Source organism: Myodes glareolus, chromosome 10 (genome assembly GCF_982192425.1).
Source record: "Myodes glareolus chromosome 10, mMyoGla1.1, whole genome shotgun sequence".
NCBI classification, from domain to species: domain Eukaryota; kingdom Metazoa; phylum Chordata; class Mammalia; order Rodentia; family Cricetidae; genus Myodes; species Myodes glareolus.
The window spans coordinates 26,935,486-26,951,518 of record NC_142035.1 but is presented as its reverse complement, the minus strand read 5'-3'; the positions used below and the strand labels follow the sequence as shown (position 1 = coordinate 26,951,518).

At 45.1% G+C, this 16,033-nt stretch overlaps 1 protein-coding gene across 2 annotated transcripts in view; it reads left to right on the top strand.

Moving 5' to 3' along the window:
- The window catches only part of Tbc1d20 (TBC1 domain family member 20), a 22,574-nt gene extending 6,541 nt beyond the window's left edge, over positions 1-16,033 (top strand). Inside the window, exons 2-8 of one of the 2 annotated variants that reach the window (XM_085697222.2) lie at positions 699-884; positions 5,724-5,804; positions 8,469-8,655; positions 8,809-8,910; positions 12,492-12,633; positions 13,445-13,557; positions 13,762-16,033. In XM_085697222.2, the coding sequence (XP_085553348.1) occupies positions 699-884; positions 5,724-5,804; positions 8,469-8,655; positions 8,809-8,910; positions 12,492-12,633; positions 13,445-13,557; positions 13,762-14,017 (1,067 nt within the window). In that variant the 3' untranslated portion in view covers positions 14,018-16,033. Of the gene's footprint in view, positions 1-698; positions 885-5,723; positions 5,805-8,468; positions 8,656-8,808; positions 8,911-12,491; positions 12,634-13,369; positions 13,558-13,761 lie in introns of both variants that reach the window. The other variant, XM_085697221.2, reaches the window with a different exon arrangement.

Sequence of the window (16,033 nt, the reverse complement as noted above, 5' to 3'; positions counted from 1 at the left end):
ACTGGAAATGCAGGTAGTTGTGAACTGCCTGTTGTGGCTACTGGGAACTGAGCTGGGCCCTCTGGAATGCACTGTACACTTTTAACTGCTGAGCCATCTCTCCATTCCTGAATGTGACTTTTGAGAAACTGTTGACTTTTGTACAATGTCACAGCCTCTTGAACCACCAGACACAATAGAAATCCACACTCCTTTAACATTTGGCTTTCAAAAACGTCTCCCCACATGTTAGTGTTTTACTAGCTCTCAGCCTATGACTGAGACTTGCATATGATTTTGTTAAAATGTAGAATTAATTTTTTTTTTCAGTGCTAGAAGTTGAACCCAGAACCTCTAATTTGCTAGGCAGGTCCTCTCCCACTATACTCCCCAGTTCAAGAAAAACACTTACTTTGAGATACCTGTGTTCTGCGAACACTTTGACCGTAGCTACTAGATACACTAGTACTTACTGAATACTTCCTAAAACTATCATGTATTGTTACTTATTCGGGGTATGGCTATAATGTTTTTTCCATTGTGTGACAAATATGTGTAGGTTGTATAAGACGCAAAAATGAGGATCGGAGCTGTCTAAGAGAAGATACCCTATTTACTGCATACCAAGTTGAGATAGGGACTCTAAAGCCAAACACTGCACATGCTAAGTGTATGCTTCATTCTCTGATTGCACATTGTATATCTGTTTGTTTCCCCAGACTTTAATGCCAAAAGGAAAAAGAAGGTGGCGGAGATACACCAGGCCCTGAACAGTGATCCCATTGACGTGGCCGCCCTCCGACGAATGGCTATCAGCGAGGGAGGGCTCCTGACTGATGAGATCAGGTGCCAAGTATGGCCCAAGCTCCTCAATGTCAACACCAATGAGCCACCACCTGTGTCAAGTAAGGGAACAAAAGCTGGGGGTGGGGAGTAAAGTTGTATAGTTACAGGAGTTTATTAAAAGTGCCTATCTTAGGGGACTGGAAAAATGGCTCAGCAGTTAAGAACACTTTTTTTAAAAAAAATATTTATTTATTATGTATACAATATTCTATCTGTGTGTATGCCTGCAGGCCAGAAGAGGGCACCAGACCCCATTACAGATGGTTGTGAGCCACCATGTGGTTGGTGGGAATTGAACTCAGGACCTTTGGAAGAGCAGGCAATGCTCTTAACCTCTAAGCCATCTCTCCAGCCCCGAACACGTGTTATTTTTGCAGAGAACCTGGGTTCAGTTTCCAGCACACATATGGTGACTCACAACCATCTCTAACTCTAGTTCCAGGAGATTTGATGTCCCCTTCTGGCCACTGGGTACATTACAGAAATGCTAAGGTTCCTTGGAGTTCCAGAGTTTTTCAGTTCTGTCGAAAGTTGCTAATGAGCTAATCTGTAAGCCGTGCAGTGAAGCAAGTCCCAAGAAAGCCCATGAGCACAAGCACTGCAGCCAGTGCCCACCTGCCACCTCTGTGTATGGTGTCCTGGTGTGCTGGGCTTTCTCTCATTCACTTGGCAGTCTTGGTGCCCTGCTGTGTCCACATATGTAACATGAGGGCTGGCTTGTTGGGGTTTCTGTCCCTCCCAGTACCCCAACAACCGGCAAGCAACAAAGAAAATCACACACAAGACTCCATAAGGTTATAAACTGATTGGCTCATTAGGTCAGGCTACTTATTAGCTCTTATAACTTATGTTACCCCATTATTCTTATCTACGTTAGCCACATGGGCTCATTACCTTTCTCAGTGTGACAGCTTACATGTTGCTTCTTCCGTGGTCTGCACAGGAATGGCAGAGGAACCTCTCTGCTTCCCAGAATTCTCCCAGTCTCTTTGCTCCACCCCTACTTCCTGTCTGGCTTTCCCGCCTATACTGCCTGCCTGGCCAATCAGCGTTTTATTAAAATATGATTGACAGAATACAGATAATTCTCCCGCACCATTTCCCTCTCTTTTTTTTTTTTAAACAAAGGAAAAATACCCATAATCCATTTGTTGGGAATGTGGGCGTAGTATTTCAGGCTACTTCCTGCTGGTTGGGGGCGCTGATAGTCTTAAGGGGACCTAAAGAAAATTTAGAGTTATAGTCAAGTCATGACTGGAGTATCCTGTGAGTCTTGATCATCTCAGGCAGCAGTCTTGAATCAGTTCTGGATGTAGAACTCTATCATCTGGGCCATCTGTTCCTGTCGATTTCTCAGGTGGCCTCCCTTGGTCAAAGATGATTTTTCTTAACTCTGAATAAATCCATAGCCTCTCATTTTCTGTGGAAACAAAAGCAGAATCTCTTCTCCAAAGTAACATACCTTTTGACTTCAGTTTTGAAGCCAAGGTATTTTCAAAATGTCTATCTTGGGTTAGTTCAGCAGCATTTATAAACAAATGTCTTTTGGTGACTGTTGCTCCTTCCTCAGCATTCAAACAATTAAAAGAGAGCATAACACACAGTATCAAGATTCTCTGTGTATTTTCCATCTTTATGCAGCTTTATTTTACTTCTATTTCTTTTATTTTTACTTTTACTTTTTGAGACAGGCTCTCTGTATATCTTTGTCCTGGAATAACTCTGTAGACCAGGCTGTCCTTGAACTCAGAGATCCTCCTGTCTCTGCCTCCCCAGTGCTGGGATTAAAGGTGTATGCTACCACACCTTGAACTCACAGAGATCTGTCTGTCCCTGCCTCCCAGGCATTGGGATTAAAGGTGTGCACTACCACACCTTGAAGTCACAGAGGTCAATCTCTACCTCTGTCCCTTGAAGTCACAGAGGTCAATATGCCTCTGCCTCCCAGGCATTGGGATTTAAGGTGTGTACCACCACACCCAACTATTCTCTTTCTTCCTTTTTTTTACATTAAGAACTTTAACTTTTAGCCTGCATATATTTTTAACACACTGTAAAATATTTAGAGGTTTTCTTCCTCTTTGAATCTCTCTTTACTGTATATCTCTCTTTTTCTGACCACATGAGCCTTTAATTTACTAAGCAATATGGAGAGCAGTGGCTTTGACGGCTAAATCCTCGTGGCTGAGGTACCAGCCAGAGCTATGTTTACTGCCACAACTCTATGGCGTTTCAAGGTCCTTGCTAGCAAGCAAGCTGCAGCATTCTGCTCACAGACCACACTCAGTCGGACTGCCTGCCTGAAAGAGTCAGAGATTGCCCTGGCAGGACAGCCCAGAAAGCCGGCATTTTAAAACAGCGCAGCGTTTTTCCTGCTACGACTGAAAACCGAAAAGCATGTGTTCAGCTTTTCATCAATACCATTTAAGTGTTTCGCGGCAGGACCTCTTAAAGGAGCTACAAAGTTTTGCAGCTAAAGCTGAGTTAGGAAGCCTCTCTTAGATGAGAGCATTTGCTTGCCTCTAGCAAGCAGAACAGACCCGAGAAATTGCTGCCACCAAGAAACCATGCAATGCTGTTATTTTGTTCTAGAATTACTTCCCAAGCTGTCTCAAGCTTTATGTGGATACAGTTGTCCACACGTTGGCGCCATATGTAGTATGAGGGCTGGCTTGTTGGGGTTTCTGTCCCTCCCAGTACCCCAACAACCGGCAAGCAACAAAGAAAATCACACACAAGACTCCATAAGGTTATAAACTGATTGGCTCATTAGGTCAGGCTACTTATTAGCTCTTATAACTTATGTTACCCCATTATTCTTATCTACGTTAGCCACATGGGCTCATTACCTTTCTCAGTGTGACAGCTTACATGTTGCTTCTTCCGTGGTCTGCACAGGAATGGCAGAGGAACCTCTCTGCTTCCCAGAATTCTCCCAGTCTCTTTGCTCCACCCCTACTTCCTGTCTGGCTTTCCCGCCTATACTGCCTGCCTGGCCAATCAGCGTTTTATTAAAATATGATTGACAGAATACAGATAATTCTCCCGCACCACACATACTGGACGTAATTCAAATGACTCATGTGCTAAAAAGTTTGATGATGTGGTGCCAAGTGGATGCTAGGTTGCCATTTGTTACAAATGTGACAGATGTTTGAAACTGGCCTCCTCGGGGCAATGGGCCTGTGTTAGAAGGGTGGTCCTGGATTGTCATTTTAAACCACCCCGTCTGATAATTAGATAGATAGATAGATAGATAGATAGATAGATAGATAGATAGATAGATAGATAGATAGAGTCTTGCACAGGCTCCTCTGATAGTTTTCTGTGTGGATTGTGAGGAAAATCAACACTTACACAGCACTTGACTTGGGATGAGGGAAATACATGTTTCTATCTGTAAATCATCTCTCTAGCTCAGTTGATAAGGGCTTTTGCCTAGCATTCACAAAGTTCACATGCCTGTAATCCTAGTGCTTCCTTTAATCCAGTACCCAGGAAGTAGAACTCTGTGAGTTTGAGGCCAGCCTAGTCTACAGAGTGAGTTCCAGGATAGCCAGGTCTACACAGAAACCCTGTCTCCAAAATAAAACAAAACAAAAAAATAGAAACAATTTTTTTAAAAAAAGAGTTCAAAGTTAGGGCTGGAGAGATGGCTCAGTGGTTAAGAGCACTGACTGCTCTTCCAAGTGATTCGAGTTCGATTCCCCACACTCACATGGTAGCTAACAACTGTCTTTAACTCCGATTTCAGGAGATCTGACACTTCCTTCTGACCTTCTTGGACATTGCATATATGCAGTGTACAGACAAATGTACAGGCAAAACAACCATACATTTGAAATAAAAATAAATCCTTTTTTGTTTGTTTTGTTTTGTGGGACAGGGTTTCTCTGTGTAACTCTGGCTGTCTCTGGTCCTCACTCTGTGGACCAGGCTGGCCTCAAACTCACAGAGATCCACCTGCCTCTGGCTCCCAAGTGCTGGGATTAAAGGCGTGCACCACCACTGTCCAGCTATACCCATACTTTTAAGGTATAGTGTGATGTTTTAATATGCAGTTGTTCGTTAGCATTCAGTGACCTTTTACTCCAGAGCCACTTCCATGCCCATATTCTCAGATGCTTAAGGGTCTGCACAGAGAGTTATAGTGCTCATATGCTGAGCACACACTGTGCCTCATTCCTAATTTTAGTCAGTCCTCATGGTAGCCTGAGAGGTACGTGTGGACAGGAGCAACTTCTCTTTACAGATGTGAACAGGCTCTTCCCTCTTTTGTGCTCATCATACTTGAAACAACTGTGTTTAAAACTAAACTAGAGATTACCTGTCAAATGCATCTTTCCTGGTATTTGTTTTTAGTAGCAGTGGGCATCCAGTCCAGGGCCTTGCATGTGCTAGGCAAGCACTGTACCATTCAACTGTCTCCTTGGCCTCTCCATTTTAGTATTCCTCTTCTTCTTTTTGTTTTTCATTCTCTTTTTTAATTTTTATTTTCAATGGGGTCTTGCTGGGTAGCCTAAGTTGTCTTCAAACCTGAGGCAATCCCTCAGCCACAGTCTCCCAAGGACAGGGATTACAGGTGTAACCAGCACTGCACCTGCCTGCGTGGCTGGGATTCTACTTGTCCCTGGTGCTTAGATGTAGATGTTACATCTTCAGTCTTGTCCTCTTGAGGAAAAGACTGCTCTGTGTGTCCTCTAGGTCTCAACTACCATTCCAGAAAGTCGTTTTTGTAACTGTTTGCTTCCTTTGTGATGCGGGTCTAAACTCTGGCATCAAGCTTGCTAGGTTAGCTCTCTACCACTGAACTATACTGGAAGCCCCAGAAGAATTTACCCCTCAGTTGGTTTTCCAGAACTCTTTGCAATAATACCATGTTCTTTTTTCTCTGCCAGGGAAGGATCTGCGACAATTGAGCAAGGATTACCAGCAAGTGCTGCTGGATGTCAGGCGGTCTCTTCGGCGCTTCCCTCCTGGTGAGCAGATTTCCAGACTTGCTATGTCTAGACTGAGGCTTTCTGTTCCTTTGCATTTACCTTCTTGTGATGATGCCTGCTGGATTAAGGTGTTTTCTTCCCAGCAGCAGAGGCACACATGCATAAAGAACCCTGCTCTCAGCCACTCAAGTGGAAACCCTCATTGTGGATTCTTTGTGCCCAGAGGTGGCAAGTCAGAAAAGCAACTCTTGCATCCTTGTCTGCCCTTGTGCCCTAGAGGAGCTTTGTAAGGATTGGCAGGGCAAGGGGTCTGGCTTTGGTACAGGTTGGTTTGGAGTATACCTTAATGGGAACTATAACTTCATTTGATAAGTGTTACTTCACATGTGTGGTTACTGGGTCCCTTGTGATAGCTGGAGCCTTTCCCTGCATGTTCATAGAGCATGTTCCTGAAATTGCCTCTTGTTTTCCAGAACAAGAAAAAGACTATACTTTTATGTTTTCATATCGAGAGTACTAGGCAGCAAACCTCATCTGTATAATCTAGCTTTCTTCCCATGTAACTTTACCTTGACCTTTGAAGAGATACTTAGCCACACTTAGCTGAAGCAAGCTCCGGTTGGCACATGTGTATTACAGGCTTCTGCCCTATTTGGATCTGTTCTTCCTGGGAGGCTTGTGAGCTCCCACAGGCTGGTAGCGAGTCATTGCAGTTATGATATAGCACGTCCCATGGACCAGTCCCCTCTTTCTACCCTGCTGGTCCATTTGAAGTGATGGAGGGCAGTTGCCTCCCTGTTTTCCTCTGCATCCTTTACTCCTTGCATTTATGTCACCGGTCTGGTGATCTTTCTGCACACTGGTTCCTCCTGGGCATTTTAAGCCCTTTCCACTCATGTCCTCTGGGCCATCCTGACCGATCATAAACCAGAAATTCAGTGAGACTATAACTCTTGTTCTCACTGCTTTCTTGGTTTCACTTAATTCTTTGTTGTTGTTGTTGTTGTTGTTTTGTTTTCTTGTTTATCTTTATAGTGAACCTCTTTTGAGTAGGTGGAATTAATGTGGGCAAGGAGTGACCTTTATTCTTAGCTTGAACCTTTATTGTTCAGTTTAATGTGGACCCTTCCTTATCTTGCTGTTTTCTCTCACAAAGCCTACTTGTAGCTGAATGCTGAGCTAAGCACATAAGAAAACTGTCCTTGGTGACATTCTTCTAAAATATTTCATGAGGTCAGGACTTGATATCCTCCACCTCCCCTAAGTGATGCCTTAGTTATTTTTACTTACAACTCATTCTTGGAACTCAAAGTTAGCATCACTGCACATGGGCTCTCATGGGCTTTCACAGACACCAGGTTCAGCCCTCCAGTTTACACTGACTTGCTGTATGTCACCCTTGTGGACACCTTTGTGGCAGGCCTCCCACCATCTCCTGTCAGTCAGTGTGCCCCTAGGTACATTCGTTTATTTTCCGTGTGACTTTTTCAAACTGGCTAAGGTAGGACTCTGCTGAGCAGCAAAGATTACCTGCTTCTTGGTGGCTATTTTCTCCAGTTCGTACAATAGCGAGAGTGGAGTTTTTCAGATCATTTTTTTGTTTTGTTTTGTTTTTTGAGACAGGGTTTCTCTGCAGCTTTGGAGCCTGTCCTGGAGCTAGCTCTTGTAGACCAGACTGGCTTTGAACTCATAGAGATCCTCCTGCATCTGCCTCCCGAGTGCTGGATGAAATTAAAGGCATGAGCCACTACCGCCCGGTTTGAATACAGTTTTAATTTTCATATAATTCCTTACATAATTTCATTCCAAGAAGGAGGGTTAGTGGGAAAGGTGGAGGGAATGGGTGGCAAGAAGGGAGTGGGAACTGGGATTGGTATGTAAAATGAAAAAAGATAGTTTATTTTTAATGAAATAAAATAAAAAATAAGTGGGACAAAGAAGTCTCTAGATACTTTTCTGCTGATCACAGATTCACACGTTGCCACATTAATTGCCTGTTCCTTCCTTTTTTTTTTTAAAGCAGTGGAATCTTTTTAAAAGATTTCTTTCTTATGTATATGGTATTCTGCCTGCATGTATGCCTACTCGCCAGAGGGCACCAGATCTCATTTTAGATGATTATGGTTGCTGGGAATTGAACTAACTCAGGACCTGTGGAAGATCAGCTAGTCTTAACCTCTGAGCCATGTCTTCAGTCCTGCCTGTTCCTTTCTTTTTATACAAACACATGTAATTTTGTTTCTGAACTATTTAAGGGTAAGCAGCCATCACAGTTCCCAAACTATCTTACCCACAGAATAGTTCATCTTTCACCATTTATTTATTTTTATTGCTTTAAATGTTCTTATTTTTATTTTATGGGCATTGGTGTTTTGCCTGCATATGTATCTGTGTACAGATATCGGAACTTCTGGAGCTGGAGTGCAGAGCTCATGGCAGCCTGGCATCTTGGAGGCATGTGCAGTCTTTCCCCATGATTCGCCATGCTGACTGTAAGGTTGTAGTTACAAAATTTAGTAATTTTATCAGGGGCCCCTACTATGTGGCTTTTCCTATGCCGTCAGCAATATGTAGATTTTTCAAGGAATTGCTAACTATTTTGTAATTCACTGTCTGTTATTGGATACTTTTCTCTGAAAATCATGCTGGCCTAATCTCTGTCACTAGGCTCTTTGCTAATTGAGATGTATCTCCTCTTCCCAGGCATGCCAGATGAGCAGAGAGAAGGGCTTCAGGAAGAACTAATTGACATCATCCTCCTCATCTTGGATCGCAACCCTCAACTCCACTACTACCAGGGCTACCATGACATAGTGGTCACTTTCCTGCTGGTAGTTGGCGAGAAGCTGGCTACATCCCTGGTAGAAAAGTTGTCTACCCACCACCTCAGGTACCTGTGCATCTGGTTTTGTGCCAGGATGGTTTTCACTCTTCCAGCCTTCTCAGGATGGTCAATGTCCGAATATTTGAGCCCACTCTTTGAGCAGCCCTAACCTGAAAATTGAACCTTACCAAGTGCATTGACTGGATTATCTTCCCATAGGGATTTCATGGATCCCACAATGGACAACACCAAGCACATCCTAAATTATCTGATGCCCATCATTGACCAAGTGAACCCACAACTCCATGACTTCATGCAGAGGTGAGTCCACATCTGTGTGTACATGGACACACATGGCAGACGCCACCATGCTTTCTGGCTCTTTGTTTCTTCACAAACCAACTTTAGTTGTAGCCTCATATTAATGGTTAGTGTTAGTGTCAAATTCTTCAGGCTTCTTTCTGTCCAGTAGAGGTCTGGAAGTTCAGGCCTGTCCACAGTCCTGAAGAGCTTACTGGGTACTGTGCTTTTGGGGTATGCAGGGATGACAACTCATGACTTGAGGAGCTTGCATCTAGTAGATATATCATAAGTTCTTAGAAGAGCAAGGCAAAAGCTACATGTGGTGCCACATGCCCATAGTGAAGCACTAGGGAGGTAGAGACAGAAGGATCCGAGAGTTCAAGGTCAGGGGCTAGAGAGAATTCGTTCAGTGGTTAAGGGTCCTTGCTGCTCTTGAAGAGGACCGGAGTTCAGTTCCCAGCACCTACATTAAGTGGCTCATAAATGCCTGTAACTCTAGCTCCAGGAACTCCAACACCTTCTTCTGGCTTCCATAGGCACTTAAAATGTATGTAGTAACACATAGATACATACAAACACATAAAAGTAAAGTTTTATTTTTACTAAGTATTTACTTATTTTTATTTTTGGTTTTTTTTTTTTTTTTAAGACAGGATTTCTTTGTATAGCCTTGGCTGTCCTAGAACTAGCTCTATACAACAGGCTGGTCTCAAAACTCATGGAGATTCACCTGTCTCTGCCTCTGAGTGCTGGGATTAAAGGTGTGCTCCATTGCTGCCCAGCTTTAGTTTTGTTTATTGAGACAGGGTCTTACTATGTAGTCTTGGCCAGTCTGGAACTCATTACGTATACCAAGCTGTCCTGAAACCCATAATCATCCTCTGCTTCCTAAGTGCTGGAATTAAAGGCATGTGCTACCATGCCCAGTGGTAAAAATGAATCTTTATAAAAGTAATACGAAGAATTCTAGGCCAACCTTGGCTATATATTGAGTTTGAGAGTTTGAGGCCAATCTGAGACATAAAACAAAGGAAGCCAGGTGGTGGTGTTGTGCACAAGTAATGGAGACAGGCACATCTCTGAGTTTGAGGCCAACCTGGCCTTCACAGTGAGTTTCAGGCCATTCAAAGCTACATAGTGATACCTTGTCTCAAAAAAAAAAAAAAAAAAAATCCGGGTGGTGGTAGTGCACGCCTTTAATCCCAACACTCAGGAGGCAGAGGCAGGCGGGTCTCTGAGTTCGAGGCCAGCCTGGTCTACAAGAGCTAGTTCCAGGACAAGCTCCAAAGCTACAGAGAAACCCTGTCTTGAAAAAAAAAAATTTTAAAGTAAAAGTAACAACAACAAAACAAACAGAAGGGCCTGGAGAAATGGCTCAGAGTCTTTATTGCTCTTTTGAAGGACCCAGGTTCAGTCCATGGCACCCATATCAGGTGGCTCACAACCGTTACTAACTGCAGTATTGAGGGGGCCCAACGCTCTCTGGCCCCTGCAGCTATCTGTGTGATATTCATAAATTCACATAGCTTCATACACATATGTAAAGATAATAAGCAAATCTTTTTTAAGATTTACTTTAGCTGAATGGTAGTTACTCCTTTAATTCCGCACTCGGGAGGCAGAGGCAGGCAGATCCCTGTGAGTTTGAGGCTAGCCTGGTCTACAGAGCTAGTTTCAGGACAGCTAGGGCTGTTACACAAGGAAACCCTGCTTTGAAAAACAAGCAGGCTGGGCTGGAGAGATGGCTCAGAGGTTAAGAGCACTGTCTGCTCTTCCAGAGGTCCTGAGTTCAATTCCCAGCAGCCACATGGTGACTCACAGCCATCTATAATGAGATCTGGTGCTCTCTTCTGGCATGCAAGCATACATGGAAGGAATGTTGTATACATAATAAATAAATTAAAAAAAAAAAAGAAAAGACAAATAAGCAGGCTTTGCCTGCACATATAAAAATGCATTGCCTCCGTGCCTGGTGCTCAAGGAGGCTAGAAAGAGAGCATTGGGTCTGCTGGAACTGGGATCACGGATGGTTCTGAGTGGACAGTTGTGAGTTGCTTAATGTGTCTGTTGGCAACTGAACCTCTTCAAGAGGCAACAAGTACTCCTAGCTGCTGCTGCTGTTGTTTTTGAGGCATGATCTTACTGTAGCTATGACTGCCCTAGAACTCATTATATAGATCAGGCTGGCCTTGAGCTCACAGGAGAGCTCCTTCTGCCTACCTCTGTCTTCTGTGTGCCACCATGTCCAACTGACAGTTGGGATTATTTATTTATTTATTTATTGGTTTTTCAAGACAGGGTTTCTCTGTAGCTTTGGAGCCTGTCCTGGAATTCGCTCTGTAGACCAGTTTGGCCTTGAACTCACAGAGATCTGCTATTTTGGGAATTCATTCAGCCAATAACCTTTTAGATACAGCCCATTAGGATGTGGTCTGAGGTACTATAAGCGCAGACAGGAAGTATGCTCGGTTGGTGGTCTGAGTTGGGTTTGCAACCCCACACAGCAGAGGAACGCATCAGCTTTCTATTGTGAGTGATCCCCAATAAACATTTGTTATCCTTTATTACGACTCTTGTGGGCCTCTTAATTATGCAAGATTCTGTCTGTCTCTGCCTCCCGAGTGCTTAAAGGTGTATGCCACCACTGCCTGGCAGCAGTTATGCCTAAATCTGCAGGATAACCACGGTGTGGTTGTCTGAGAGCACCTGCTCCTTGTTCTGAGGTGGAGGTTTGTTGCATATTACCCAGGGAGGTAAGGCAGCTGGGACACTTCAGTATTGTCACATGCTCTCTGTCTGGTACTTAGTACTGGTACTAAACACTCTGCTAATGAGCTCTTTCCTCAGCCATTGTTGTACTTTTTTAGAGACAAGATTTCTCTCTATAGTCCTGGCTGTGTAGACCAGGCTGACTTCAAACTCAGATATCTGCCTCCCTCTCTCCCACCCCCCTACCGTACCCTTGCCACCATGTTATACAATTAAAATTTTGTGGGTTTTTTTTTAAGTTTTTATTTAACTTTATTTTATGTTCATTGGTGTTTTGTGTGCATTCATGTCTGTGTAAGGGTGTTAGATCCTTGGAACCAGAGTTATGAACAGTTGTGAACTGCCATATGGGTGCTGGGAATTGAACCTGGGTCCTCTGGAAGAGCAGTCAGTGCTCTTAATCACTGGGCCATCTCTCCAGCCTCAAGATGTTGTGTTTTTTTAAGATGTTAGTGTGGTAGTGCGCACCTTTAATCCTAGCATGGGGTGGGGGGGAGGGGTGACACACAGGTAGTGGATCTCTTGAGTTTGAGGCCAGCCTGGTGTACAGAGCTAGTTTTAGGACAGCCAGGGCTATACAGAGAAACCTTGTCTCAAAAAACAAATGTGTGTGTATGTGTGTGTGTGTGTGTGTGTGTGTGTGTGTGTGTATGTATTTGTGTATAGAGAGAGAGATAGGGGAATGCTGAGTTTCTAAGTGGCATAATTTTTCAAGAAGTATATTTTCCATATACTTCTTCCTCATTAGCTCTTGAGAACAAAGGCAGCTCAGAGAAAGGGAAGGGATGAGCTGACAGGGCACCTAACATCTGGATTTTCTTTGCTCCTAGTGCTGAGGTGGGGACCATCTTTGCCCTCAGCTGGCTTATCACCTGGTTTGGGCATGTCCTGTCGGACTTCAGGCACGTTGTGCGGTTATACGACTTCTTCCTGGCCTGCCACCCGCTCATGCCCATTTACTTTGCAGCTGTGGTAGGTACACACTGGGGGCAGTGACTGGGTTCACTGTTACCCATTAGCTTGATCAGTGTTCTTGAAGGGGACAGTGGCTCCCCGGCTGTTGGCCCACTCTCCAGAATGGGAAGTGTCAGGGAATGTTGATTAAGCAACTATCCTCACTTTGAGACTCCTGACCCTTCAAAGCACCAGCGTGCCATGTGACTGTCAGTGATCCTACTGACACCACCTGGAACTGGTTAGCTAGTGGACATCATGATGGGCATAGGTGACAGTTCAGTCTGCCTGCCGGTGCCAGGCTTCAGGAAGAGAGGGGCTTGGTATTAGGCTTGAAAGAGGAGTGGGTGGTGGAAGAGTGTGGGGCTCATTCCCAAGAGAGCAGAGTGGAGTGGAGAGTGGCCTTCAGCAGCTATGAACATGAACACTATTGTCAGGAGGGTGCCTGAAGGAAACAAGATGGCTGTCAGGCTATTTATTCTGAGGCTCCTCAGAGTCTGCTATAGTCCTTTTCTTCTTCCTATAAGAATGTCAGTTTGTTTCAAGACTTAGGGTGCCCTTGAGCAGACAGGTGTTCTGGGAAGACTTGATAGAATTGGTCAGTCTTTCACATTATAGTTGGAATGGGATATAGCATTTGCCAAACTTTTGGGCTGAGCGCTGTCTGTTACTAAGACTAGGGTCTGTGTGTAAAGAAAAGCAAGTGCCTAGGTCGTGTACCTCTGGTGTCTGATTCAAAGCCTGCCTTTGCCAGATTGTGCTGTACCGGGAGCAGGAAGTCCTGGACTGTGACTGTGACATGGCCTCTGTCCACCACCTCTTGTCCCAGATCCCTCAGGACCTGCCCTATGAGACTCTCATCAGCAGAGCGGGAGACCTGTTTGTTCAGTTTCCCCCTTCTGAACTTGCAAGGGAGGCAGCTGCACAGCAGGAGGCTGAAAGGTGAGATGGGGGAGGCACTGCTGCAGCTGGGGCAGTGGAAGCCAGCAGAGGGAGGGTCGGCTTGTCTCGTGTTTGCAGAGATCCACATTGTAGCAGGCACTTATGGATCTTTGTCCAGGAGAGCTTGCTGAGCAGTAGCCTGCTCTGCAGCAGCCCTCTCAGTGTCCTCTGTCCCTCTGTACCACCTTCTGCTCCTCTCCATAGAACGGCAGCCTCTACTTTCAAAGACTTTGAGCTGGCATCGGCCCAGCAGAGGCCAGATATGGTGCTGCGGCAGCGGTTTCGGGGACTTCTGCGGCCTGAGGCTCGAACAAAAGATGTCCTGACCAAACCAAGGACCAACCGCTTTGTGAAACTGGCAGTGATGGGGCTGACAGTGGCACTTGGAGCAGCGGCACTAGCAGTGGTGAAGAGTGCCCTGGAGTGGGCCCCTAAGTTCCAGCTGCAGCTGTTCCCCTAAACTCAGCTCAAGGAGCCACTTTCTCACCCAGTGCACCAACCTCTCCCCACTTCCAGAAAGGCACAAGAGGGTGGAATTGCTGTAATTAAAGGGTTTCCGTCAGGGGTGTTCTGTTCTGCTGCCCTTGGCAGCTTATGTTTTGGCTTTGGTGCATAGTGGCAGAGTTGCCTGACACTGGGCTTAGTGGACCTGAGTGCTCTTTGCTCCTCTATTGTTGATAGTGGCTCTGGAACACCTGGCTACCCAGCTCACTGCCTAGAAGAAAGTTGGGCACAGAGAGGCTCTCCTTATAGCACCACATGTTCTGTGTTTCCTAGACAAAGCAGGCAGGGACTCCTGACAAAGTCCAGCCTTGGGATGAAAGTGAGAGGAGAGAACTCTAGGCTGGGATAAAGTCAGAGACAGGTATGAGCTGGGTTCTAGTTAAATTTTATGATCCCAGCCTAGAGATCACAGCAGAGGAATGCTAATCTCCTGGATGGTGTTTGGTGTTGCCTGTGTCTCCCTATTCTTTCTCTACAAGCCACATGACATTACCTATAAAGACATTTTTAATACTATTTTTATGATTGTATACTACACCTAACATAGCAAGTATCCTCACTAAAAAAAAAAAAAAAAAAAAAAAATTACAATGTGTGTGTGCAGGTGCCCACAGAGGCCAGAAGTGGGCTTCAGATTTCCTGGAGCCAGGTGTGGGTGCTGGGATCTGAACTCCAGTCCTCTAGTAAAGCTGAAGTAGTAAGCACTCTTAACGGTGGAGCCATCTCTCCAGCCTCCTCTCTCATAGTTCCTTCCTGGGAGAAGCTACCAGTGATGAACTTGTACTGGGCTAACATTTACTTTTTCCTTTCTTGGAGGGGAATGGAACCCAGGGCCTTGCACATGTGAGGCAAATATTCTACCACTGAGTAGCACCAGACTTTTTAGTAGTTTTATTTTTCAGACAGGGTCTACCTAAGTTACCCAGGCTGGCCTTGAACTTTTGATCCTCTTGCCTCAGGTCCCAATTATCTGGGATGACAGGATTGTACCTGAGAGATGTTCCCTGCTCAGTTTAGCCAAAGTTGCTTTGTGAACAACCCCATGCCCCACAGTGTCACTTCTTGTCTTGCTTTCCTTATTTTCCACTAGTCATCCACCTTGGCCTGTCTGTAGTGATCTCAGCTGCTGGGTCAGGCTGGGAATGTCCTTGGAAATTTGCCAGCATATAGACAGGTCTTGGCAAGAACCCCACACCACCAGCCCCTCTTACCCCTGGGCTCCTCAAGGAGGGGTATGTGGGATCCATGGGATCACTTGGTCTTCCTAGGATGGCTTTGTTAAAAGCAAAGCCAGGTTTGTTTTATAGAAACTCTGGCTTGAAAACAAAAGTGCCTTTTGCTGCTTTAAAGAGTGTGTAGTGGGAAGCATCTCCATGCTTCTATTTTCCTGATCTCTCCTGGGCACTCTTCTCCAGTCCTGCCGTATCCAGACCCAATGTGTCCCCTGTGCCCACTGTATGCAGTGGGATGCTCTGCCTGCCAGGCAGCCACAAACCAGAGCACATAGGAGGTGTCCAGGCTGAGTTACACAAAGCACTTTAACCAAACCAAGCTGGAGCGGCAAGTCGTTCTCCACACAGGAGCCCTGCCTGGGGCAAGTGATTCACAGGGATTAATTCAGGACAAAGGAGAATTTCCCAGGATCCAGAGTGATGCGGTGACAACAGATACTGTCAGTCTGCCACAGGAACTTGTCATCTGTGCCTTTGGCATACTTGAAGAGCTGTAGGAAGTGTGCTGATTGAGGGGAGGGGCATGGGCCCATGGTCCAAGCCACAATTCGGTATCCAAACAAGCAGGTGGCACTGGCTTGTACTAAGTTGAAGAGAGTGGTGTGTGCCCATACCAGAACTCCCCTGCTACTGAGAAGCATTGTCAATTTACCTTCAGGTATTTACTTATTCTGTAAAGAAATGTGTAGATGTTTTGTACAGAGCCCTGTATGAAATAAACACCCATATGTAGTTCCTAA